Raw genomic sequence first — 25078 nt, 5'->3', positions numbered from 1 at the left:
ATTCACAGTTGCGGAAGACGAGGCAGCGACGGTAGTGACCGCCTCAAGCCTAGGCTGCACCAAGCTTGGCAGCAGCAGGGCCAGATGGAAACTGTCTTCCTGCAAAGCCAGGCTTTCCTTCACGGCCCCCGCAATGATGTTTCTTTCCCTGCCATTGTCGAGCCCTTAGACCTCAGGATCAAGGGAGGGAAAACAAGCGCTCAAGCACCCCCTCATTGGTCCCAGGACACAGGGTCCCGTCCATCCCCCATCGCACCCCAGGGCCCAGGCAGAAGCCCGGCGGGGCGGGGCCTCGGACACGCGCCGGTGCGTCCAGCAGGTGGCAGCAGCGAGCGGCCGCGCCCCCCGCGCTGCCAACCCGCGAGCCCGCATCATGGATGTCGAGCTCTCCTATTTCGCATTGCTCGCCCTGGAATTCGAGACCCCAGACGAGGACCAGGATTCATGAATCGGCCGCAGGGGCCGGGGCAGGGGCCTCTGGCTCCCGACACTGGCCGAGAGGTGGGTTCCGGGGCGGGTCGCTGCTCCCTGAGGCCGGGCGGGGACGCGCTGCCCCCGCCCTGCCTCCCTGTGGTCCACACCCCCTTTGGGCTCCGGAGCCGCTGGGCAGGAATAGTGCGGGGTGCGCGCGAGCAGGCGCTGCCAACCCCACTTCTGCCCGGGATTCAGATCTGAGGAGCAGGAGGACGGGGCGCCGGTGTCCTGCCCCCTCCTCCTCCTTGCTCTCACCTGCGCGTATTAGTCCACGCGCCTTCAAGGCCAGTGGCTACAGCCCAGAGAGAGAAGGGACCGCAGTGGGAGAGAGAGCACCTGAGGATACAGAGCTGGCACTGGACTGCCTTTTCACCCCCCAGGTGATGAGTGAGGTTCGAAGGACGGAAGATTTAAAAAGCAGCCGGGGCCTCCGTATTGAATGAAAGACCCAGTGCAGAGACATCACCATGAACACTAGCAGTAAGTGGATCCTCCTCTCCTTTGCCATGGGAACAGGGGTGGGGGCGGGAGGTGCGGGATCCTGCGCTCGGGCCGCCTGGAAGGAGGAAGGAAGCCTGACATCTCTGGACACATGACCGTCAGGCTCCTTTCTGGTGCTTTCTGTGCTTCTTGGCAGAGGGAAAGCTTTATGACTCTGGCTTTCGTGATCATTTTGCCAATATTTTATCAGCGGCGCCGGTTGCCTCTGCTGGGAAGGCTGCTTGTCTCCTTCTAGCACTGCCTGGGAAGGCCTAGGAAGCAGTGTGTGGCCATTGTCTGACTGTGGGGGCTCTGAGGAGACCTCCCTGTACACATCTGGAAAACCATGGAGGTCCCTGCCTGCCTCAGAGGTGGCAAGAGCAGGGAGGCTGGCCTGTGGGCAGGCGGGTGGGTAGGTGGGTGTGGGCTGGCAGTGGGCTGGGAATACACAGTTTGATAAACAAATCATCCCCAGGCCACCTTTGGATCTGGAGATGGTGAAAGCTCCCGTGTGCCTGCAGCCCGGTGGGCCCAGGGCTGGTTCCTGCGTTCCTGCAGGCTCGTTAGCTATCCTTGAGAACAAGAGGACAGGAACAGTCCTTTGGCCAAGAGCTCCAACATGCCAGAGGCAACAACTGCTTGCAAAGCCAGGACCAGATATTTTGTTGCCAGGTTGGGCCTCAGCTACTGAGAATGCAGTCCGAAACACGAGAAGGCACAGTCTGTGTCTCTTCAGTGTAGTCCCTTTAGCCGTGGGCACAGCAGAGGTGTTGTGACCTGGGAGGGCACGTCTCGGTTCCAGACTCACTTTCCTGCCCTCTTGTCAGCTTGACCTGCCTAGGTCATTCCAGCATCGCATGGGGCTGTTGAACCAGAGAACCCCTACACACAGTCACTCCTCTGGGTCTACGACTTTGTTGTCAGTCCCCTCTCTGCATCTCAGACTGCTCATCTGTACAATGAGAGGGGTCGAATTAGAAAGCCTTCTAATCTAAGAATCTACAAGATCTTTTCTTAAAAAGCAGAGCCGAGCAGCAAGGCCAGAACTGTCAAGACCTTATTGAAACTATCCAGCCAAAACCTGCTATTTTCTCACATACCCCACCCCACCCCCACCTCCATTTCAAGACTGCTGGCATAGAAAAGAGAAAAAAACAAAGCAAAAGCTACTGAGATGGAAATGAAATATATTTATTTACTACGTATTTGTATGACTCATCTCTCTTCTGTCTTCCTTTGTGTATTACATGTCGATGCTAAGCAAGTGAGTGTGGCTGGACTCCCTCTGCCTCTTACAGCCAAAGAATTTTGCCTTTTGATTTTGACAGGCTGAAATGGTGTTTTGGCTTCATACTGGGCTTAGGAAAAGAGCAAAATCCTGTAGCCCCTATCATCTAGTGGGTCACATGTTTGCATTTGCATGTTTTCAGGCAAATAAAGATGTGAGTTGTCTGTCACTTCTCACTATCTCTAGGAAAAAAATGTATTTATGAGAGTCCTTTCCCACTAAGTGACAGAAGAGAAAGATGGCTCATCTATTTTTCAAGAAACTAAGACAAGAAACAAGCAACTGACTCTGCCCTTTTCTCTCCCTGGAATGCTAAGGAACTCAAGTCCTATTAGCAATACTGAGTATTCCCGAAAGAAGGAAACACAGACTGTCTTTCTTTAAAAGAAAAAAGAAATAACCAATAGAGTTGAATATGGCAGAAGATGAGGACTGGCAAAAATGCCACTACTTTTTCTAAGCAGGGGGAGCGTGTGTATTTTGCAGTAGTGGAAAATGAACAGAGGGGAATGGCTCGGCAGCCTTGGAAGCCCCAGGTTCCCCCTAAGAGGAAGTGCTTCTCTAAACAGACACCTGGGGGACACAGCAAGCCCAAAGCTTTGGGGGCTTAACTCTATCATCATGGACGTACCTCCCAAACCCAAAAGTCTGCAAATGCAGAGAACAGACATCAGCCCTCATAAGAAAAGGAGTAGCAGAGTCATAGGGTGATAAGGATAGGGCATTGGCAGGGAGTCCTTGGGTGATCTGACTGAGCAAAAAAGCTCCCCGTGGATGTGTGAAATTCTTAACTTGATCCTCATGCCTGATATTTTCCCTAATAGAAACTCTTGCTTAGTTTTTCTTTCACTTTTATTAATTTAGTCTCACTCTCTACCAGCCACCGTGCTAAGCACTCCCCTGAGCTCACCAGACTGTCCCACCAAACCTGTGAGATGGGTATTTATTAGCGGTGCCGGTAAAATTGGGTAAAATTTCACCAATTTTATGGGCGCAAATTTGAAGCTGTGCTCAGAAACGTTGTAGCTAATGCTCAGTGGCTTCTTCAAGTCATGCATTTTATTGTTGGATTGTGAAAGCTACTTGGATGTATAACACGTCTGACACTGAGTACAACCCCTAATCAATGGTTCAAATGTCGACGCTGAAATAGAGGCAAAGTGTGAGATTACAGTCATCCCTTTGTACACGTGGGGATTGGTAAAATTGTGCATACTCAAGTCCTGCAGCTGGCCCTGTGGAACCGGCTTATACGAAGAGTTAGCCCTCTGTGTAGGCAGGTCTCAAATTCTGCAAATACTGTATTTTATTTTAAATTGCAACTTTTATTTTAGATTCAGAAGGTACATGTGCAGGTTTTGTTACATGAGTATATTGCATGAGGCTGAGCTTTGAGATACACGTGTTTCTATGACCCAGGTTCAGAACATAGTGCCCAATGGTTTTTTAACTCTTGCTCCCCTCCCTCCCTTCCCTGTCTAGTAGTCCCCAGTGTCTATTGTTGCCATCTTTATGTCTGAGTACTCAGTGTTTAGTTCCCACTTATAAGTGAGAATGTATGGTATTTGGTTTTATGTTCCTGAATTAATTTACTTAGGATAATGCCCTGCAGCTGCATCCACGCTGCTGCAAGAGACATAATTTTGTTCTTTTTATGGGTGTGTAGTATTCCATGGTGTATATGTACTACATTTTCTTTACCCAGTTTACTGTTGATAGACACCTAGGTTGATTCCATATCTTTATTATTGTGAATAGTGCTGCACGTGAGTATGTGTGTCTTTTTGGCAGGACAATTTATTTTCTTTTGGATATATACCCAGTAATGGGATTGCTAGGTCAAATGGTATTTCTGTTTTAAGTTCTTTGAGAAATCTCCAAACTGCTTTTCACAGTGGCTGAACTATTTACTTTTTTGGCCACTTGTATGTCTTTTTTTTTTTTTTTTTTTTTTTTTTTTTGAGATAAGGTCTGGCTCTGGTGCAATCATGGCACACTGCGGGCTCAGCAGTATCCCTAGCTGAAGTGATACTTCCACCTCAGCCTCCTGAGTAGCTAGGATCACAGGTGGGTACCACCATGCCCGGTTAAGTGTTGTGTATTTATTTTGGTAGAGACAGTGTTTTGCCGTGTTGCCCAGGCTGATCTTAAACTTGTGATCTCAAATTCTTCAGCCTCCCAAAGTTCTGGGATTACAGGCATAAGCCACTGCACCCAGCCCACTTCTATATCTTCTTTTAAAAAGTGCCTGTTCATGTCTTTTGCCTACTTTTTAATGGTTTTTTGGTTTTTGTTTTTGCTTTTGCTTGTTGAGTCCGTATAGATTCTAGATATTGGTCCTTTATTGAATATGTAGTTTGCAAATATTTTCTTTCATTCTGTAAGTTGTCTGTTTACTCTGTTGATAGTGTCTGTCTTTTGCTGTGCAGAAGCTCTTTTTTTTTTTTTTTTTTTTTTTTTTTTGAGACGGAGTTTCACTCCTGTTACCCAGGCTGGAGTGCAATGGCGCGATCTCAGCTCACTGCAACCTCCGCCTCCTGGGTTCAAGCAATTCTCCTGCCTCAGCCTCCCGAGTAGCTGGGATTACAGGCATGCACCACCATGCCCAGCTAATTTTTTGTATGTTTAGTAAAGACGGGGTTTCACCATGTTGACCAGGGTGGTCTCGATCTCTTGACCTTGTGACCCACCCGCCTCAGCCTCCCAAAGTGCTGGGATTATAGGCGTGAGCCACCGTGCCCGGCCCAGAAGCTCTTTAGTTTAATTAGGTCCCAGTTGTCAATTTTTGTTTTTGTTGCAATTGCTTTCAAGGACTTAGTCATAAGTTCTTGGCCAATGTCATCAGGTCAATGTCCAGAATGGTGTTCCCTAGGTTTTCTCCTAGAATTCTTATAGTTTGAGGTCTTACATTTAAATCTTTAATCCATCTTTAGTTAACTTTTGTATATGATGAAAGGTAGGGGGTCCAGTTTCATTTTTCTGCATGTGGCTAGCCAGCTATCCCAGTACCATTTATTGAATAGGGAATCTTTTCTCCATTGCTTAATTTTTGTCAGCTTTGTCAAAAATCAGATGGCTGTAGGCATGTGGCTTTATTTCTGGGTTCTCTATTCCATTCCATTGGTCTATATGTCTGTTTTTGTACCAGTACCATGCTGTTTTGGTTACTGTAGCCTTATAGTATAGTTTGAAGTCAGGTAATGTGGTGCCACTGGCTTTTGTTCTTTTTGCTTAGGATTATTTTGATAATTTGGGCCCTTTTGTGAGTCCATATGAATTTTAGAATCTTCTTTTTTGATTCTGTAAAAAAATGATGTTGCTAGCTTGATAAGAATGGCATCAAATCTATAAATTGCTTTGGGCAGTATGGCCATTTTAATGATATTGATTCTTCCAATCCATGAGCATGAAATGTTTTCTCATTTGTTTGTGTCGTCTGTAATTTATCTCAGTGGTGTTTTGTAGTTCTCCTTGTAGAGATCTTTCAATTCCTTGGTTAGATATGTTCCTAGGTTTTCTCTCTCTTTCTCTCTCTCTCTCTCTCTCTCTCTGTGTGTGTGTGTGTGTGTGTGTGTGTGTCTATTAAAAATGGGATTATGTTCTTGATTTGGCTGTCAGCTTGAGTGTTATAGGTGTATGGAAATGCTACTAATTTTTGTACCTTAATTTTGTATCCCGAAACTTCAGTGAAGTCATAGAGTTTTTGTCATGAAGGGGTGTTGGATTTTATCAAAAGTTTTTTCCACGCCTATTGAGATAATCATATGTTTTTGTTTTTAATTCTGTTTGTGTGGTTAATCACATTTATTGATTTGCATATATTGAACCAACCTTGCATCCCAAGAATCAAGCCTGTTTGATCCTGGTAAATTCACTTTTTGATGTGCTGCTGGATTTGATTCGGTAGTGTTTTGTTGAGGATTTCTGCATCTATGTTCATCAGGGATACTGGCCTGTCATTTTCTTTTTTTAATTTGTCTAGATACTATATTTTCAATCTGCCTTTAGTTGAAAAAGGTCTGTGTATAAGTGGACCTACACAATTCAAACCTATGTTGTTCAAGGGTCATCCGTATAAGAAATACCTAATCATTTCAGCTGGAGAAGAGGAGCACAGGGCTGTCATCTTGAGCAATGATAAGTGTTGATAGAGTGCAGGCCCTGGAATCAAATGGTTCCAGGTTCCCATTCTCATTTTTTTATGTATTAGATGTGTGGTCTTCAGTATGGTTGTCTCATCTGCAAAAATGGAAATGATAAGGCATATCTCAGCTGGGAATGGAAACCAAATGTTAATGCTTTGTGTACGATGCAGAGTGTGGTACCTTGGCTATGGGCACAACTGGCATCATGTCAGTGACGGGTGGTCACACTGTCGTGATCACTGTAGGCATCATTGTGGCTGTCATTGTGGACTTTATGACATTAGCAAGCAGGTCACTCAACCTCTCAGACTTCAGTCACATCCTTCTCATGAATTGAGAAGCACACCTGAAGTATGAATTTTTTAAGGATTCAATGGGATTATGAGATGTTTTATAAACATTTTGCAAATTTTTTTTACTAATAAATAATATTTCTTAGATTACAAAAACAAGAGAATGCTTAGTCAGAGACTCTTCAGTGTGAATTTTAGTTTCATCAGAATCCTTCCTTCTGAAATCTAGCTGAACATTAAGAAAGGGGTAATTTTGGAGATACTGGAGTGAGGTAGTGGGCAGACATGGGTAGAGCACAGCAGGTGGGGCCCAGTCCTCAGGGTCAGTGAGGGAGGATTCCTTCAGGAAAAAATAGACTCCAAACATGTGAGCAGGACACCCAAGGCTCGGGAAGGCCTGGGCTCGTACTGAGTCAGTATACTCGCTTTGGTGAAGGACTTCAGAGGAAAGGAGGGAAATTGGCCGATCATCGCCACTTTGGCTTCTATAGGGTGGATCCAGCATCCAGCCTTTCTTTCCCTTGTGAGCTCCCAAGCTATTCCAAGGATCTGTCATTTGTCTCCTGATCCACTGGGGCAGCCTCTGACTGATTTCCCTTCATCCACGCCAGCCCCCTTCAGTCATCTGCCACATCCCCACTCTGTATCACGCTCTGCTTAAAGCAAGGCTCCCATGCTCTTAGGATGAGAAAGGAAACTCCTCAGCAAGCCTATAGGGGCCCATGTGGGTTGCTCCTGGCCTTGCTGACCAGCCCCATCTTGTCCACAGTGCACAGTTCTCAGTGTCCTGGTCACATGTACTTTCCCCCATTCCCTCTATGGGCTTGCTCCTGCCCACTTTGCATGCATGGTTCCTTCCGCCCACACAGCCCTTTCCCCACTAGCACCAGCCCCTCTGCCCACCCCCACACTTCACACTTCACCAAGGCTGGCCTCCTCACCCTCCAGAGCATCAAGTGCACCAAGAACAATGGTACCATGTACCGTTCCAACTCATTTTATAGGCCTCCTCCTGCCTCTAGCCCCTTCATTGGTCTTTACCATGGATTGGTATGCTAACAAATTACTTTTTCCGAATAGACTTTGTTCTGTTGAATAGAGTATTGAAGGGGCGTATAACTCCCACAAAGACGTCATGGAATAAGTAGATACCATACTGGGACAGCAAGAACCTGAGCTTCGGCGTATGGATTCTTGAGTTCAAACTCAAGATCTTTCATGTACTCTCATTGTGGTCTTGGACAGAATAGACCATGCCTCTGAACTGAATATTATCATGTGTGAAATGTGAGCAGTAAATGCCAAGGTGCAGGGTTCTTGTGAGGATTAAGTGAAATCACATTAGAAACTCACAGGGATTGGGTCTCAGTGAATGGATTTGAGTCTGAAGTTGAGTTGGCAACTTTTTACTCAATGGAGTTGAGTAAAGCAAAGTCCTGGAAAGATGATATCATTAAGACCAAATCCTCTGATTAAAAATTAGTCTATTCTTCTGGTATTACAGTAGGTGCTGGATTTTCTACATAGGAACATCAGAGCTCTCAGGAAGCCTATAGAAAGTTTATTAGCCTGGTGTAGGTTACAAAGGGGAAGACAGAAAGTTAGGATCCCAATTGCCCTGGTTCAGAAAATGTCTGAGGGCCAAAATTTGGGTGGTTGTAAAACTAGAAATAAGGGGAAAGATCCGTTAGAAAATAAAAACTGCATGGCCTAGCCCCTGATTGTTTTATAAGGCAAAGAGGAAAAAGAGGATTCTATTAGGTAGGGTCTTGGCAGAGAACAGATTGGCAGTTTGAGAGGAGCTAAATGGAAGGACTCTCACAGGAGTATGAGAAGGACATTAGGAAACAAACAAGAAGCAGCAAGCATGGCCTAGTACTAGAAGCCTGGTAACTGTGACCCATGACCCACGGCTACCACAACTGCCCTGGGCCAGACCCAGAGACCCAGCTGGCTATGGGGTGAGGGCTAGAACTGTGGGGTGAGGGCTGGAACTGTGGCTGTGGCCCCAAGAAGGCAACCAGCCTAGTTCCAAGAAAAGACCCAGGAGGATAAATATCCTGACACTGCTCTTCCCTTTTCCTCATATCTCCTATGAGTACTTCGCCTTGGTCAAATCCAATCAGAAGCCAGAGGGGAAGGACGGCATTTGATAGGTCCATACAGGTCAGCAGCTTCCCAGGGCACAATCCAGCGTAGGGAAGCAGGCAGAAAAGATCTGGAGAAGTGAGGGAGTTCAGAATAGAAGACACCCAGCACACGGGCATGATGACCTTCCTCTGCTAATGCTGTTGCCTGGATCAAGAAATCTAAGGATCCCTTAAGAACAGGATTCCTTACACACAAGAACACAGTAGGATACCCTCTCTAGAAATTCTACATCTGCAAAACAGATAAAGTAGAAGCGATTATTTACTCTACATGCATAGAGATTGTTTTAAAATAGTGCTCCCCAATTAATGAAGCAATTGTTGACCAATGATTACTTGAGGCTAAGGAGGGGTTAGAAGAATAATGTAAGGAACAATTTTAAAATCGTCCAAAATGAATATAACACACCTCAGAAAATCACAATGTGATTTCAAGAGCACTTGGATTGCGTAAAGGAAGTGATATCAATTCTGAGCTCCAGCTTTCCTATCTGGCAAAAGCTTTATCTTGCTGAGATAGCATCTGCTGTGGTAAATGGTCAACAACTGGCTATTACCCAACTTTAGGCAGAAGTCATTGTAAAAGTACAGAAAACAACCAGAAGTGCGTGCACACCTTGGACTTTCTGGGTATTTTGCCAGATAAATTCTTCTTTTGCAGTTCTTAAGGGCACAGACTGAAGCTAGGTTGCTGGGTTCAAATTCTAGCCCTGCTTGTACTTTCTGTGTGTCCTTAGGCAAATCACTTACCTTCTCTGTGCCTCGCTTCCTCATCTCTAATAATTACAAGGAGGATAATAATAGTTCGTCTCTGACAGAGAAGTTATAAAGGATAAATAAGTTAATTGTGAATTCCTTAAAACAGTGCATGGCACATAACAAAGGTTTATAAAATTAAAGAAAAAAATAGGATATATTAGTTTGCTGAGGCTACTGCACCAAAGTGCTACAAATCGGGTGGCTTAAACAACAGAAATGTATTGTCTTACAGGTCTGGTGGCTAAAAGTCCAAAATGAAGGTGTTAGTAAAGTTCCTTCTGAAAGCTACGAGACAAATGTCTACTTGAGGCCTCTCTCGCTGGCTTGGAGATGGATGCCCTCTCCCTATGTCTTTTCACATCATCTTTATCCATGTGTATCCCTGTGTCCAGATTCCCCCTTCCACAAGGACACCAGTCACATTGGATTAGGACCCACTCTAATGATCTCATTTTAACTTGATTACCTCTGTAAAGACTCTGTTGCCAAATACAGTCATATTCTGAGGTGCTGAGGGTCAGAGCCTCGAATATGACTTTGGGGGGACACAAGTCAATCTATAATGTAGTGTTTGCTAAGGAAATGACTCCTCAAGGAGATTTTCTAATGGTTTGGTTTCCCCTGAATGTTAGCCACTCTCCATGCTGGCGTGGGATGCTGACAGTTGGTTACCTAATGCCAGTGTCACTAAGGTTATCTCTCTAGTCTTGATGTTTAAACCCTCATTTTGCTATCCCTGACCCACAGAGATGGATCCTCTCTTCCTGAGAACCTGAAGGAAAGTGCTCACACGTAGGAGGTCCCCACATGGGAAGACCCCAGTAACTTGGTATGTCTACAGCCAGTCTGTTTGTCACACTTTCCACCCACACCTGCGGCCAGGTCATTTCTCACAACTGTGGTTTTCAATAGTGTAGGTGAATTTAGTCATGATGCTGGTTTCCAATCTTCCTAGTTCCTGGGCCTGTCCAACACAGGGAATACGAATTGGATTATTCATTTGTTCATTCGTCCGGTATTTACTGGACACCAGCTTTGCACTAAGCATAATGCTGGAGACACAGCAGTAAATAGAACCAGCACGGCCTTTACCGTCATGGGTCACACAGGTGGGCAAAACATGCCTTCTGGTGGCCAATGTAAAGGGACACGTCTTATTTGCCCTATGCCAGGTTTTTAGTGAATTTGAATTATTTGCCAACAACGGGAAATTGGGAAATTAAAATTGGGATTTCCAGCTTCTCTTAAAAACAAGACGAAATCGAAAGATTTTGCAACCCTGACCCAATTTTTCTTCCTAACAGCAATTGCCTGCTTTGGATGGGGAATATTCTTGGTCTCTGGCTTACCACAATTGCCATCACTTTCTATTAAATTATGCAGTGACGGCTTAATTTTTTTTTTTTTTTGAGACAGAGTTTCGCTCCTGTTACCCAGGCTGGAGTGCAATGGCACGATCTCAGCTCACTGCAACCTCTGCCTCCTGGGTTCAAGCAATTCTCCTGCCTCAGCCTCCCGAGCAGCTGGGATTACAGGCATGCACCACCTTGCCCAGCTAATTTTTTATATTTTTAGTAGAGACAGGGTTTCACCATGTTGACCAGGTTGGTCCCGATCTCTTGGCCTCGTGATCCACCCGCCTCGGCCTCCCAAAGTGCTGGGATTACAGGCGTGAGCCACCGCGCCCGGCCGCTTAATTTTTTTTTTATGGTGGAATCTGGCTCTGTCGCCCAGGCTGGAATGCAGTGGTGCAATCTCAGCTCACTGCAACCTCCACCTCCCAGGTTCAAGTGATTCTCCTGCCTCAGCCTCCTGAGAAGCTGGGACTACAGGTGAGTACCACCATGCCTGGCTAATTTTTTGTATTTTTAATAGAGACGGGGTTTCACCACGTTGGCCAGGCATGCCTTGAACTCCTGGCCTTGTGATCTGCCTGCCTTGGCCTCTCAAAGTGCTGGGATTACAGGCGTGAGCGACTGCATCCAGCCAGCTGAATATTTTTATGTCACCTTGCTACTGTAGTCCAGTAGATGATCCGTAAATTATCAAATATATAGAAGTGATTCTTCACACAGAGCTGTGGAAGCTGCTGCACATCTGTTAATGATTATGGGAGAAAATCCTGTCTGGAGTTAGCAATTGATTAACATTGCTATGCTATTAAAGTCCTCATGTAATGAACAAAACCCTGCTACATGTCCTTATTCCCTCAACTGACCCATTCCCAGAAGAGTGATGTCATATCCTGTTGGATACAGTTAGGCAAATACCAGGGCAAACAATGTCCTACCCCTACCTCCGGGAGCTCAGTTTTATTTTCAGGGAACCTAGTAAAAGAGAGTAGGACACAGAACAAAGGAGGGCGATTCTGGACAACTGATCCCAGCTCTGGGTACCTCTTCTAACCCAAAAGAGGGCATCCGAGGAGGCTGAACTGTTTCAGAGAACGTTCTGACATGCAGGACATGCCTGGTCCAGTTGCGAACATCCAGTCAACAGCATGAGATCTGTATGGGTTAGGTGAGTTAGGGTAAGACACCCAGCTAAGGAGTAACTGCTGAAAGGCCACAATGATTCCGTGTAGCTACTCACAGCCTTTCCTCTGTCGTTACAGAGTCCTCGTGCTTGAGAAAGTAGATAATGCCAACAGAATTTCTTCTGTCTAGGGCAGATTCTTCCTCATTCCTCTGGAAGAAATCAAGGTAGCAAATAACTCACAGGAAACAAATCACAGTGTCTGCCACATAGTAGGTACTCAAATGATAATTGATGAATTAATGCATTCATGAAAAGCCCACTCTCTCTAATAAGCCCTAGGGTAAAGATACATAAAGATGTCTTTCCTAAGCTCTAGGGTCATCTCTGTGATCATCTGCCAAGATGTCTACTGGAATATTCCCAAGGCACTTCAAATTCAACCTAAAATTTAATAAACATACTCTCTTAAAAAATAAAAACAAAAAGCCTACCTTAGCTCTTTTTCCCAGTTGATTGATAGAACCTCTGTCAACCCATTCCTAAGTTAGTGATTAGAAAGCAGTTTTCTGGGACACTTCTCTTTCCTCCACTCTCCCATGTTCCATCTGTCATCACATGTGGTCATTTCTACCTCCCAGACATGACTTAAACTCTTTCCCTCCTCAACTGCCATCACTCCCTAATGTCTCCTACATCAGGCATGGCAGCCATTGGAGGAAGAGGTCAGGGGAGCAGAAGCTAGTCTCAAATTCAGAAAGAGGCAACTGAGCAGTGTGGTCTACTGGAAAAATGTGATGTCAGGCCATATGGACAGGAGGAGGTGACAGCCCTGCTCTGCAGATCCTGATCAGGCTCTGTTTGAAGCATTATGTTGAGGGAGGACAGTAATCAACAGGTATATTCCCAGGAAAGAGTGACCAGATGGTAGAAGGACTTGAAACATGCTAGGGAGAGGAGGTTGAAGGAACAGCAGGAAGACACCAGGCCACTCCACATGTTGGTTTTGTGTCTGCCTGAGAGTATGGATGGCCCCTCAACGATTTCAGAGTAGGTTTTGCCCGGCTCCCTAAACATCTCTTAGGCCTTTTTTCTAAGGGTGTTGCCTGCCAGTCAAGGGGTACCTACAGTTTCCACATGCTGCTCTGCTGTTCTCAGGGGTCGTGGTGGCTGCATGTGTGCCTGTGCTACAGCCCCATCTTCTCATGCAGCAGAATTGTACTCTCTATTGCCTCTATCATTCCCAAACTTCTTCCTCGCATCCGCTTAATTTTGTGCAAAGCACAGGTCTTTCTCCACGGGCTGTTATCTCTTGCCCTCACCAGACCAGCAGGGCCAATGAAGCCACTGCTTTGCAATAGTCTAATGACACAGTTGATCTATTTTAAGCACCTGAAGCACTCTATCAAGTGCCAATCTTCCCGCTGCAAGCCACGCTCAGCACGCAGGAGCAGGGGCAGCCCGAGGTCTATTCCTGCGTTTCAAGATATGGGGAAACAGCCTAGGGATCCCAGCCCTGCCTGTCTGGTGATGATTTAAAGCAACCATAAAATTAGATATTTTCACAGTCAGCATGAGTTGTTCTCTAAGGAGAATTGCCTGTGATGTCAGAATTATATGGTGCGGGAACCTCAGGTGACTATAAATCCCCCTTTCAACTGGCAGAGACAGAGCCTGGGCCTGTTACACATGGGGAGAAGGAACCTGAGAGGCAGCATTTCAGGAACAAAGAGAAGCCCAGTCCCCATCAGTAATTCCTTAGCCTCAGACTAATGTTTTCTCCTCCTCCTCCTCCTCCTAATCAAGAGACTCTTTTCCAACTGCAGCATGAGTGCAAATATTTTACATTTATTATTTTATTTAATCCTTACAACAATCCTATATGGGCCTTCCTTGAATTCTGTGTCTAAGGAATATCCCGCATGTTATATTTGCTCTCGCCATTCTTCACAGAGCTTACCACAGTCAGTGATTTTGTTCATTAGCTCGTTTTCTGTCTGCCATCCTCCTTTGACTATAAGCCACATGATGGTTGTGTAACAAACCCTGTCTGTTTTGTTCACTGCTGAGTCCTGCACACTCAACATGGTGTTTGATGCAGAATGATGATCACTTAAAACAGCATTTATTGGCCACATTAATAAGCCCACTTATGCTTCACAAAAGTCTTATAAAGAGGACACTGACATGATTCTCATTTTACAAAAAAAAGAAATTAAGGACCAGAGAAGAGATAGTTGGCTCCGAATCTCAAAGTTAAGAAAAGTGAGGGTGCCTTGAGTGAATATGTGGATGGATTCATTTAATGAGGAATACTTTCATATCCTTATTTTACATAAAAGAAAATGAGGTTCAAAGGTAAATTGCCTGGATAAAGTCACATGAGCTAGGAAGCAGAGGAGCAGATATTTAAACTGTGTTGGTCTGACCCTGAGGACTCCTTTCCCTCCTCGCTGCTCCTCCTTTTTGCCATCTTTCCCTATTTTTACTGTAAGGGAGACCACCAATTGGGATGGCTGGTCTGCTGTTGGATGTCCCAGCCTATTCACTCATTCGCTCAGGCAGTGGAACAAATCTTCACCCCATGAGACAGTGACTTTCTGCATTCCTGACACCATGGAATCAGCAATGCACAGGACAGAGAGCTGGACCTCACATTGCTTCTATCAGCATCCTTGGAAGGGCAGACACCAGCGTGCATGAATGTGATGTGAGGGAAACCATGGCAGGTGCTGACAGGGAAGGGAAGGGTACAGAAGGAGACAGGCCAAATTCCTCTGGAAGGCCTGGGAATGTTTTCAGAGAAGATTCCATTCAACCTGGTCTTTGGGATAGGGAACAAACTTATGTTGGGTAGGGTTGAAGGAAAAGAAGGAACAGTCCAAATGGGCTTACTCATTCCTAGGCAGGCATTCCACACACCCTAATGCACAACTCCTGAGTCCTGGGCCTTTGTCTGCGAACTGGAATCGAAACCGAAATAAAGACTGAAAGCTCATTGGAAACTGTTAGGAAGTCCAGTTTGTATATGCTGTAGAATATGGGTACGTGGACAGTGAGAAGAGGCTGGGAGTTGGTGAGGATCAGATCTTTGAGAGTGTCAGATGCCATGCTAAACAGTATTTGTTACAGTCTATAGCCAATGAGGAGTCAGGAGAGGTTTGGAGCCCAGTAATGACCTGCCCAGAGCTGTGCATTATTCAGGAAGATCTCCCCAGCAACACATACCTGATGCATCAGAGAGCCTGGAGGCAGTGAGAGTGCAGGCCTGGTGCAGCAGTGCAGTTGTGAGTGGATGAGAGGGAGAGTGGGGATGCAAGGAGAATGAGCTCCCAGTTCTTCTGCAGCCCCACTGTGCATTTCGGCACCTATACCCATGGGTGGGCTTGCTGTATACTCCAATTTCTGGGACTGTGAAAACGGGTACTTTGAAAATTAGATTACTGACCAAACTGAGAAGGCTATATTGTGTATTTGATAAGAAGTTGAGCTATAGAATCAGACTGCCTGGGTCCAAATTCTAGCTTGACCCCTATCAGCTCTGCCTCCTTCAGAGAGTTGCTTTATACCAGACCCCCAAACTTCAGGTTCCTCTCAAGATGGGGACAATAGGTGAAGTTTAAGTGAGAGAATATATGTGAGATGCTTAGTATGGTGCCTGGCACATGGAAAATAATAATAATCAATAGTGATAAGTAATGAAACATATTTGAATATACTGGATTGGGAAAACTCCTTTTAAAGATACAAAATAACCAACACATGGTATTGTTATGATATAGTTGCTGCTTGATCGTTCCACTGGGAAAGAAGAAGAGTAATATATATTGGTAACACAGGACTTTTTAAGCTAACATTTAGGGAGCACTTTATTACATGTAAGACCCTTTTCAAACATTTTCCATGTATTATCTCTGTTGGTTCTTGGTATGAGTCAGGTGTGAAATGAATGTTGGAGAGGGCAATCCTGATTAAGCAGGGAACATGCCACATTAGTCCAGGGACTGGGAAACCTTTCCTGTAAAAGCCTTTGCAAGCCACGCAGTCTCTGTGGCATAAAAGCAGCCACAGGCAATGTGTAAATGGGTAGGGCTATGTACCGATCAAAATTTATTTACAAGAATAAAGGTGGAGGGTGGTTTGACCCATGAGCCAGTTTGCTGACCCCTATACTAGATGACTGCGAAGGTCTTTTGCAACTTTGAGATTCTAGTCCAAAATGATAACAAAGAAATATCCAATCCTTCTAATTTAGTTCAACTTTGTAATCACAGGGGGTGTTAATTCAAATATGATAGAGAAGGTCATTGGGAATTGACACAGAAAGGACCAGAAAGCTTTCCATTCTTTGTGTTGCCTTCACAGTCAGCACACTCCATAACTCACACTCTGGTATCATATGAGTCTTCTCAGGTGGCCATTAAATGCCAAGCTGTGCAGGCTGCCCTGGGATCTGCAGAGTAAACAGTTCTTTGGCTGCAGAGAATGATACAGACCAGAGATTTTCACATTTGGGAAGGAACATACAGGACAATATTCTATGCCAGCATGTCAGTATCTGGAGCAAATCTTCCCCTTTTGCTCCCCATTCACATTTCCTACTCACAGCCCACATGCCTTGTAGCCTAGCATGATAGACACGGTGTGTGTGCCCAGCATGTTTTATCCTTCCTCCTCTGATTCTTTCTAAGAAGTTTCCTCCATCTCCTTGTCATAGTAATAGACTGTCACCCTGGTGTTCAGTCCCCCACCCCCTGTCCTTAAGAATGACATGTGACTTATGCTAGCCAATCAGAGTTTCCCATCCACCTTAGCCACAAGGATTTGCTCATCAGGGGAAATTAAACCCAAGATGATAGACCAATCAGAGTATTCTCTGGAATTGAATAGGGAGATATTCGGAAGAACAAATATTTATTCCATTGAGGTTGCTGAGCTAAGGAGAAAAGAGTGGGAATACCAGTAGCCATGATTGTTGAACATGAAGAAGCCATCTGCAAAACAAAGTCTTAGCTCTGGCCATATAGGAAAGCCCCTAACCCAGCCATACCTGAAGCCAAAGCCACCCCAGACCCCAGACTTTCCAGTTGTAAGAACCAACAAATTCTCTTTTTGCTGAAACTGGATTTCACTGGGTTTCTGTAAAGTACAACTGAAAGGGTACCAACAATGGCACTTCTTAAAAACCATTATTTCCAGTTGGTAGTTGCCCTTATAACGACGTCTATTTATCAACACCCCCGCCGTCTTTAGGCTTAAATACTCTTCCATCCTGCTACCTCTCATTCACTCCTGAAGTGATTTTATTCCCTCTTCTGAAGTCCTTGGCCCTTAGTTTAAAACATTCTTATGATTACAGGTCATTTGCTGTGAGTCAGCATAATTTATTCATGTGCATTTCTTAGTGCCCTCTTTTAGATTATGAGCTCCTTGAGGATAGAAATCATGTGTCAGTGGAGTATAATGTATTTGTTCCCCAGCTGCAGCCAAATACCACTGCAGAGCCATGGAATTATTGCTGGAGCTTATAAATCCATGTGTGCTCCTAATTCAAATGCATAGTACCTGTCAGACACATGTGTTGGAGAAAATTCAATATGGCAAAAAGCTACCATGTAGGTATTACTTAAATGTAATACTAATATACAGAGGCTAACACGTATTTTTTATGTTAAAAAGGAATCCTCAAACAATCTAAATGTGGTGGCATGGATGTATATATATGTAAAACATTTTGAGCTGTATATTTAAGATTTATATACTTTATGCAAGTTATGCCACAATAAAAAGTAAAAATAAGGAGTCCTTATACTTGACAAGTATAGTCAATCATCACTAGAATATCAACACCAATACACCAAAATTAATCCAGGATAGATCACAGACCTAAATAAACCAAAAGCTAAAGTTATATAGCTTCTAGAAGAAAATGTAGGAGAATATCTCGCAGCCTCAAGGGAGGCAATGACTTCCTAGAACACTAAAATTAGTAAAAATGGGCAAGAATTCTAACAGACACATCACATGTACAAATGGTTAATAAGCACATAAAAAGGAGCTTAACATCATTAGTCACGTTAAATACAAATTAAAACCACCTTTTTACAGCCTCCCAAATGGCTAAATTTCTAGTGAGAACGTAAAATGGCACAACAGTTTTGGAAAACTGATACAGTTCTATAAAAATTCAACATACACCTACCTATGATCCAGCAATGCCTCTCCTAGATATTTCCCTGTGAGCGATGAAAACATAAGTCTGCAAAAAGATTCATGCAAGAATGTTCCTGGCAGCTTAATTTATAATAACCCAAAGTTGGAAACAACCCAAATGTTCATATATAGACAAATGGATAAACAATTTGTGGTTATATTTACACAGTGATATAGTATTCAGCAATAAAAAGGCACAAACTATTGATACATGCCAAAACATGAATGAATCTCAGAGACATGCTGAGTAAAAGAAGCTGGACATAAATGAGGGCATACTGTATGATTCCATTTATACGGAGTTCAAGAACAGGCAAAACTAATCTATGTGGACAGAAATCGTAACAGTTTGCCTTCGATTGGGGGAGGGGTCATTAATTGCAAAAGCTTGCAGCAAATTATCTAGAGTGATAGAAATGTACCTTATTGACATGTGCACACGAATGTTCATTGCAGCACTGTTTACAATAGCAAAGACTTTGGAAGCAACCCAAATGCCCAACGGTGATAGACTAGACAGGGAAAATGTGGCACATATACACCATGGAATATTATGCAGCCATCAAAAACGATGAGTTTGTGTCCTTTGTAGGGACATGGACGAACCTGGAAACCATCATTCTCAGCAAACTGACAGAAGAGCAGAAGATCAAACACCGCATGTTCTCACTCATAGGCGGGTGTTGAACAATGAGAACACATGGACACAGGGAGGGGAGCACTACACACTGGGGTCAGTTGGGGGGAAATAGGGGAGGGACGGTGGTGGGTGGGAAGTTGGGAAGAGATAGCAAGGGGAGAGATGCCAGATGTAGGTGATGGGGAGGAAGGCAGCAAATCACACTGCCACATGTGTACCTATGCAACAATCTTGCATGTTCTTCGCATGTACCCCAAAACCTAAAATGCAATAAAATAAATAAATGGGAAAATAAAATAAAATAAAATAGCCGAATGCAAAAAAAAAAAAAAAAGAAAAGAAAGAAAGAAATGTACCTTATCTTAATTAAACTGTTGTGGGCTATACATTTGTCAAAACTCATCGTATTTAAAATCTATATGTTTCATTAATTGCAAATCATGCCCAATTTAAACATATATGTGTGTATCCCCTTAAACAGAGTATGTGTATATATACATATCCCCTTAAATAGAGTCCTAGGCTTGGAAACAGAAGAACTAACTTCAGATCTCAGCTCTCCTACTAACTCTGTGACCTCTGAGGCCAGTATCCTTATAGGTTCTATGGGTCCCTCCTACCACCCTTGCTTACCTCAAAGTAACCAACTATAAAAACACCTGTTATTTTTTTATATACATCTATATATATATGGATAACTTCAACTATAATAACACCTGGAAAAACATTTGGTTAATCTTTAAGTATTGTACAGTTCAAGATCCTCCTCTACAACTTATTTTGTGCAAGTCTCTCCCTGGCCCTGATGTTCCAGCGGCACTGGTCTCCCTGAACTCACCATGTACTTTCCAGCCTCTGGACCTTTCCTTGCACTGCTGTTCCTCCACCTCAACTGTACTTCTCCTTGGTCTTCCACAGACAGCCCCCTCCCATTCTTGTAGTCTCAGCTGAAATGTTTTACCTTCAGATTACCTGTCCTCACCCCTTATTTATTTCCCTCATTCTATTTGTCACACTTTGTAAATATCTGTTTGTTTACTTGTCACAGATCCTTCCCACAGAATTATAAACTCCCAAAGCATAGCAAACATGGCTGTTTTATTCAGTAGAGTGTCCCCAGTTCTTAGCACATAGAAATTACCCAGTAAGGCCAGGAACGGTGGCTCACACTTGTAATCTCAGCACTTTGGGAGGCCAACGCTGGTGGATCGTTTGAGGTCAGGAGTTCGAGACAAGCCCTGGCCAACGTGGTAAAACACATCTCTACAAAAAAAAAAAAAAAAATAGCCTGGCATATTGGTGCACACCTGTAATCCCAGCTACTCAGGAGGCTGAGGCAGGAGAATCACTTGAACCAGGGAAGTGGAGGTTGCAGTGAGCCAAGACTGCACTTCTTTACTCTAGCCTGGGCAACAGAGTGAGTGAGACTCCAGCAAAAAAAAAAAAAAAAAAAAAAAAAAAAGAAAGAAAGAAATTACCCAGTAAATATTGACGAATAAATAATTGTACCAACGAACATGAACTTTGGTGTATAAACTTTGTAACCTTTCTGCTTGGAGCCAGGTCTTCCCTAGGGCGTGTTGGGTGCCAAAAACTGACCCCAGATTAAAGCTGGTGTCATTGTAGTGTGCTCACTCAGGAAAAACTTTTTATGTCAAGGGACTCGGGGAAAGTTGAGGACATCCTGTGCTTTGGAAGACAGAGACACTTTCTACTTATGGCTACACTTGATGGTCCCTCTGTTGGGCTGTAAGCTGGGGGTTCCGTGTGTACCTCCAGGCTGTGAAGAATCTGAAGCACACACAGGCTAACTGTCTAGCATGCGGGAATTGTCCTCCATTGCCAAGGCCCTCCTCATCCCAAGCCCAGCAGTGCCCCAAGAGCAAGTGCAATGAATGCTTGTGTTCATATCATCTTATTCAGCTCCTTTTCCGTCTCTTGGCCAGCCATGGGGCTTCTTCACCCTAATCCCCTCCATCTCTCTCTTCCCAATAATCAGACCACCTTGTTTCTTGGGTTTTCTGGATGTGAATGTGGCTGCCCTCACCGAGGCCGTTTCTGTCCTTTGAGTTAGCCCCAGGTCCAGAGCCTGCCGTCTAGCCTAGGGCACCTGGGCACCACCCACAGCTCATCTGCCCGCAGGAGCCCTCTGAAACCTTCTGTTTACAGTGGCAAGTGTTTGCTGACCTGGATTATATTGGGTCTGTGACATCAGTGCTATGGGAAATGCTCCTTAGCCAATAGCAAAGTCCACTTGAGGGTACACACTTAGAGAATGCTTTGGGAAAGACTTCCTCCATGGCCAAAATTTTGCTTTCTGTCTGCCTGGCTGTCTCTCTTGAAATCTGTATTCTTTTCAACAGATAATATCAATAAGCCCTTTATGTGAATAGGATTTGGGGCTTCTCTGTTTCTCTTCTGAAAATCTGCCCTGTGCCAGTGAGTTTGGGCCTCTGGCCCACACATTAATTATTGTACCAGGATTCCTGGAGTCGACTGGGGACAGAGTGCCTCTTTGGTTAGAAGAGGGGTATTCTGATAATACTTCTTTCTGAGGCATTAATCTGGCTTAGAGGGGCTGAGCAAGTGAAAATCCTTGTGTGTTCCTTTGATATTTTTTCCTTTCCTATTTGAATGCAACACTTAGCTGGGGTTTGAGAATCAAACGTTAATGAATCTCTTGGGGTTTCTTGAATTGACATTGTTATAATCATTTTTCTGCCATTAGTACCAAGGAAAAAAGCCAATATTTTAGGGCACAGAATGTAGAAAGAGGTCTAGAGTGTGTGTGTGTGTGTGTGTGTGTGTGTGTGTGTGTGTGTGTGTGTGTGTGTGTGCGTGCCTGTGGAGAAAAGAAAGCTTGCTGAACTAAGAGTCAGGAGGCCTGTGTTGAAGTTTGGGCACATTCCCCAATTCCCCAAGCCTCAGTTTGCTCATCTATAAAATAGGCGAAGTGATCCCTGCCTCACCTGATTCGTGGTTGGTGATGATCAAATGAGGCAATGAATGAGAAAATGTTTGAGTTAGCCTCTGTTTTGCTAGTTATTAAACAGATTCTTTGAGAGTAAAGCCAGAAAATATTTAAATTGCTTTTTTATTACTTTTGGTTGCTGGCTGTGTTTCTTTCCATCATTAAAATTTAATACAACTTGACACAGAAATTGAGCACAAGGAAAACACAGATTTATTTAGGTTATAGGTAAATGGGGCAAGGTAAAAAGACAGTTCATTGTGGGTCTAGTGTCCTTATATACAATTGTTCTAATTTCAAAATGCTTCATCTCACTGTTAGGGCATGCATACCTTCATGTGTTTCAGCATCTCATTCCAAAAGCATAGTCTCTACAATAAAATGATGATCAAAAGAGACACTGAATAGCGACCATAAGATAGAGGCTCTGCTTCTTCTCTTTGTGTTGGAAGGGCGTGAGCAATCCAGACCAGAAAGAAAGAAACCTTTCATCATGCCCATCAGAGCAGGTGATTCATTTTGGCCGACAGGCCCACAATTTCACCTTTCAGTTCCTTTTACAACTCCCAGATGAATAGTGCTGTCACCAGGATTCATCAGTATCTAGATAGGGAAGAATATCCAGCATTCCCTTCCCCAGGCCTCATTTTTTACTAGACCCCTCGCTTGATGTTCTTGACACTTTTCAGCTTCTGCTTAGACAGTTTCTCCTGATGGCTAACCTGACCAGGGCAGTGGGGCATGAGGAGGCAGGACTTTCCCTGCTGAAAGCCACCTGCCTCGAAATGTGTTTTCTAGGACATGTAACCCAGCTGAACAGGAAGCATCTCTGGCATGTCTGTTTTGGAGTGGGAATCTCACAGCGTGCAGAGGGAGCCTCCCTGTGTGGAGAGGGAGCAGGATGCATTGGAGGGAAAAGAAAGGAGACCAGTGAGGCTGATTTATCTTGCCAGAGAAGAGCAGGGTCTGAGACAGGCTGGGCAGGCCAATGGGGGCCAGATCACAAAGGGCCTTCTGGAGTGTGGCAAGGAGTCTGGCTTGATCCCAAGAGTAGAGTGAAGTCATTGAATGGTATTAAATTGCCACTGGAGGTGGTAAGTCCGGGTTAAGCATCATCGGAGTTATCTTTTGAATACACCCCCCTGGCTACTGTGTGTACAATGAATGAGGAAAGGAGACCACTCCTTAGAACTTACTGGGATCCTGCAAGCAGCAGATGATGGGGCTGGGACTTGGGTAGATAGGGCAGGGCACCTTCTACTCCTGGGCCATTGCATGGTCCTGATTTCCTGACAGCTTTTATATTCTTTATGCTATTTAAAATAACGATTTACAGTCTATCTTAGTTAGCTAGGGCTGCCATAGCAGAATACCACACACAGCGTGGCTTAAACAGTAAGAATTTATTTTCTCACAGTTCTGGTGTCTAGAAGTCCAAGATCAAGGTGTGGGCAAGGTTGGTTTCTTCTGAGGCCTCTCTCCTTGGCTTGTAGATGGGCATCTTCCCCCTGTGAGTTCCCATGGCCTTCCCTCTGTGCATGCCTGTGTCCCATCTCCTCTTATAAGGACACCAGTCATGTTGGATTAGAGCCTGCCCTAATGACCTCAGTTTAACTTGATTTTCTCTTTTAAAACGCTATTGCCAAATACAATCATATTCTGAGATACTGGGGGTGAGGACTTCATCATGTGAATTTTGGGGGGTGAGAGAGAGAGGGGCAGGAGGACACAATTCAGCCCATCACAGAGTCCCTCCTTACATTTCCTCTGCCCTAATTTCAAGTCAGTGCTTAGCCGTCACTCTCTGGAGGTGTCTCCTCTTCCTTTGTTGCTGCTTTTAGGGAAGATGGGTGGTCTTTCCCCAGGTGAGCCCTCTTGTTTGGCCACACAACAAGTCAAAGTTTTGTATTTCCAACATACTTTTTTTCTTGGATTTCCTATAAAGGGTATTTAGACAGTCTTTAGTATTTCTATTGTTTTTTATTGCCCACCCCAGTAATCACAGTAACCATATTGTATGTAGTCAAAGTTGCATAACCATTTGACAGGTTTCATCTGGGCTGCGTTCTTCCACCAGAACGGTGAGCTTGACTGTGTTGTAACTTCCATTACAGCGTGGTTTAGCCACAGAAACTTCCTGTGCTCGTTGTTTCATGGGAACAAGTCTGTTGCATTTGCCTTCCTCGTGGGCTCAAGAAATACCTGTTGTAGGAAACAGCTGTCAGGTTTATGCTGACCAAAACTTAACTCTTCAGCACACCCCATGAGTGTGTCCAAATGTTTGTTGAGTGCCCACAAGAATACTACAGAGTATAGAGACCTGAGTAGCATCCCTCCTCAAGTAATTTATAGTCTGATAGAGAAATAAAATAAATGCAAAAGTAAGTATCTTATAGGTAAACTTCCCTGTAGGTCAGCAGTTCTCAAAATGAACTCTCCAGGCCCACAGGATTAACATCATCTAGGAACTTGATAGAAATGCACAGTTTCAGTCCTTACCCTGGACCCCTTGAGTCAAAAACCCTGGGTCATGTGTTTTAACAAGACATCCAAGGATTCTGATGCATGCTCATTTGAGAGTGCATCAGAATTGAGAATGCATCCGTTTGTGAACCACTGCTTAGCCATAAGAAGCACATGCCATGAGATTTTTAAAGAAAGCTCATATTCGGAGGGGGAGGAGGGGAGAAGCAGGAAATATTTCTAGAAGTATGTTGCATATGATATAGGCCTTGAGGAGTGGGTAGGATTTTTATATTTATATGTAGATGATCATATTTACTGTAATTGCCATCTGTATGTTTATGTATTCCTTTTACAAAAGTAATTAACAGCCTGGACTCTAACTTGAAAGATCTGCTAGCTGTCCCTTCATTGCATTTTAACTGGCTCACTGTGAATCGAGGCTTCCATCAACATATGCTCAGTTGTAGAACTGGTAATTATGGTTGGAGGCTTTTTGCTGGAGGACACATTTCATTCCAAACATAGTTTCTGAACATAGCTTGAATTGAAGATAGAGATTCTACCTCTACATACTTAAAACAAAATCAATTCAAAGCATCCTTGAATCTCACAGGGGAAAGGCCTTAAAGGTCATCTGGTCTAATAACCCAAGCAGATAACCTCTGAACAGGCTTTGTGATATAGGTAGCATCAGGGCACCCCTGCATAGACACTTCCCTAGCCC

The 25078-nt window shown here is 44.2% G+C and overlaps 1 protein-coding gene across 6 annotated transcripts in view; it reads left to right on the top strand.

Moving 5' to 3' along the window:
- Positions 1-299: 299 nt before the first annotated feature.
- Positions 300-25078, top strand: part of ABLIM3 (actin binding LIM protein family member 3) — a 117135-nt gene continuing 92356 nt past the window's right edge. For 5 of the 6 annotated variants that reach the window (XM_032250280.1, XM_032250279.1, XM_032250277.1 and 2 more), the window contains exons 1-2: positions 300-501; positions 855-954. In XM_032250280.1, the coding sequence (XP_032106171.1) occupies positions 942-954 (13 nt within the window). In that variant the 5' untranslated portion in view covers positions 300-501; positions 855-941. The remainder of the gene's footprint in view (positions 502-854; positions 955-25078) is intronic. The other variant, XM_032250278.1, reaches the window with a different exon arrangement.

This window comes from Sapajus apella, unplaced genomic scaffold (genome assembly GCF_009761245.1).
Source record: "Sapajus apella isolate SASKATOON/1434 unplaced genomic scaffold, GSC_monkey_1.0 scaffold71, whole genome shotgun sequence".
NCBI lineage: Eukaryota > Metazoa > Chordata > Mammalia > Primates > Cebidae > Sapajus > Sapajus apella.
This window is presented reverse-complemented; position numbering and strand designations above follow the sequence as displayed.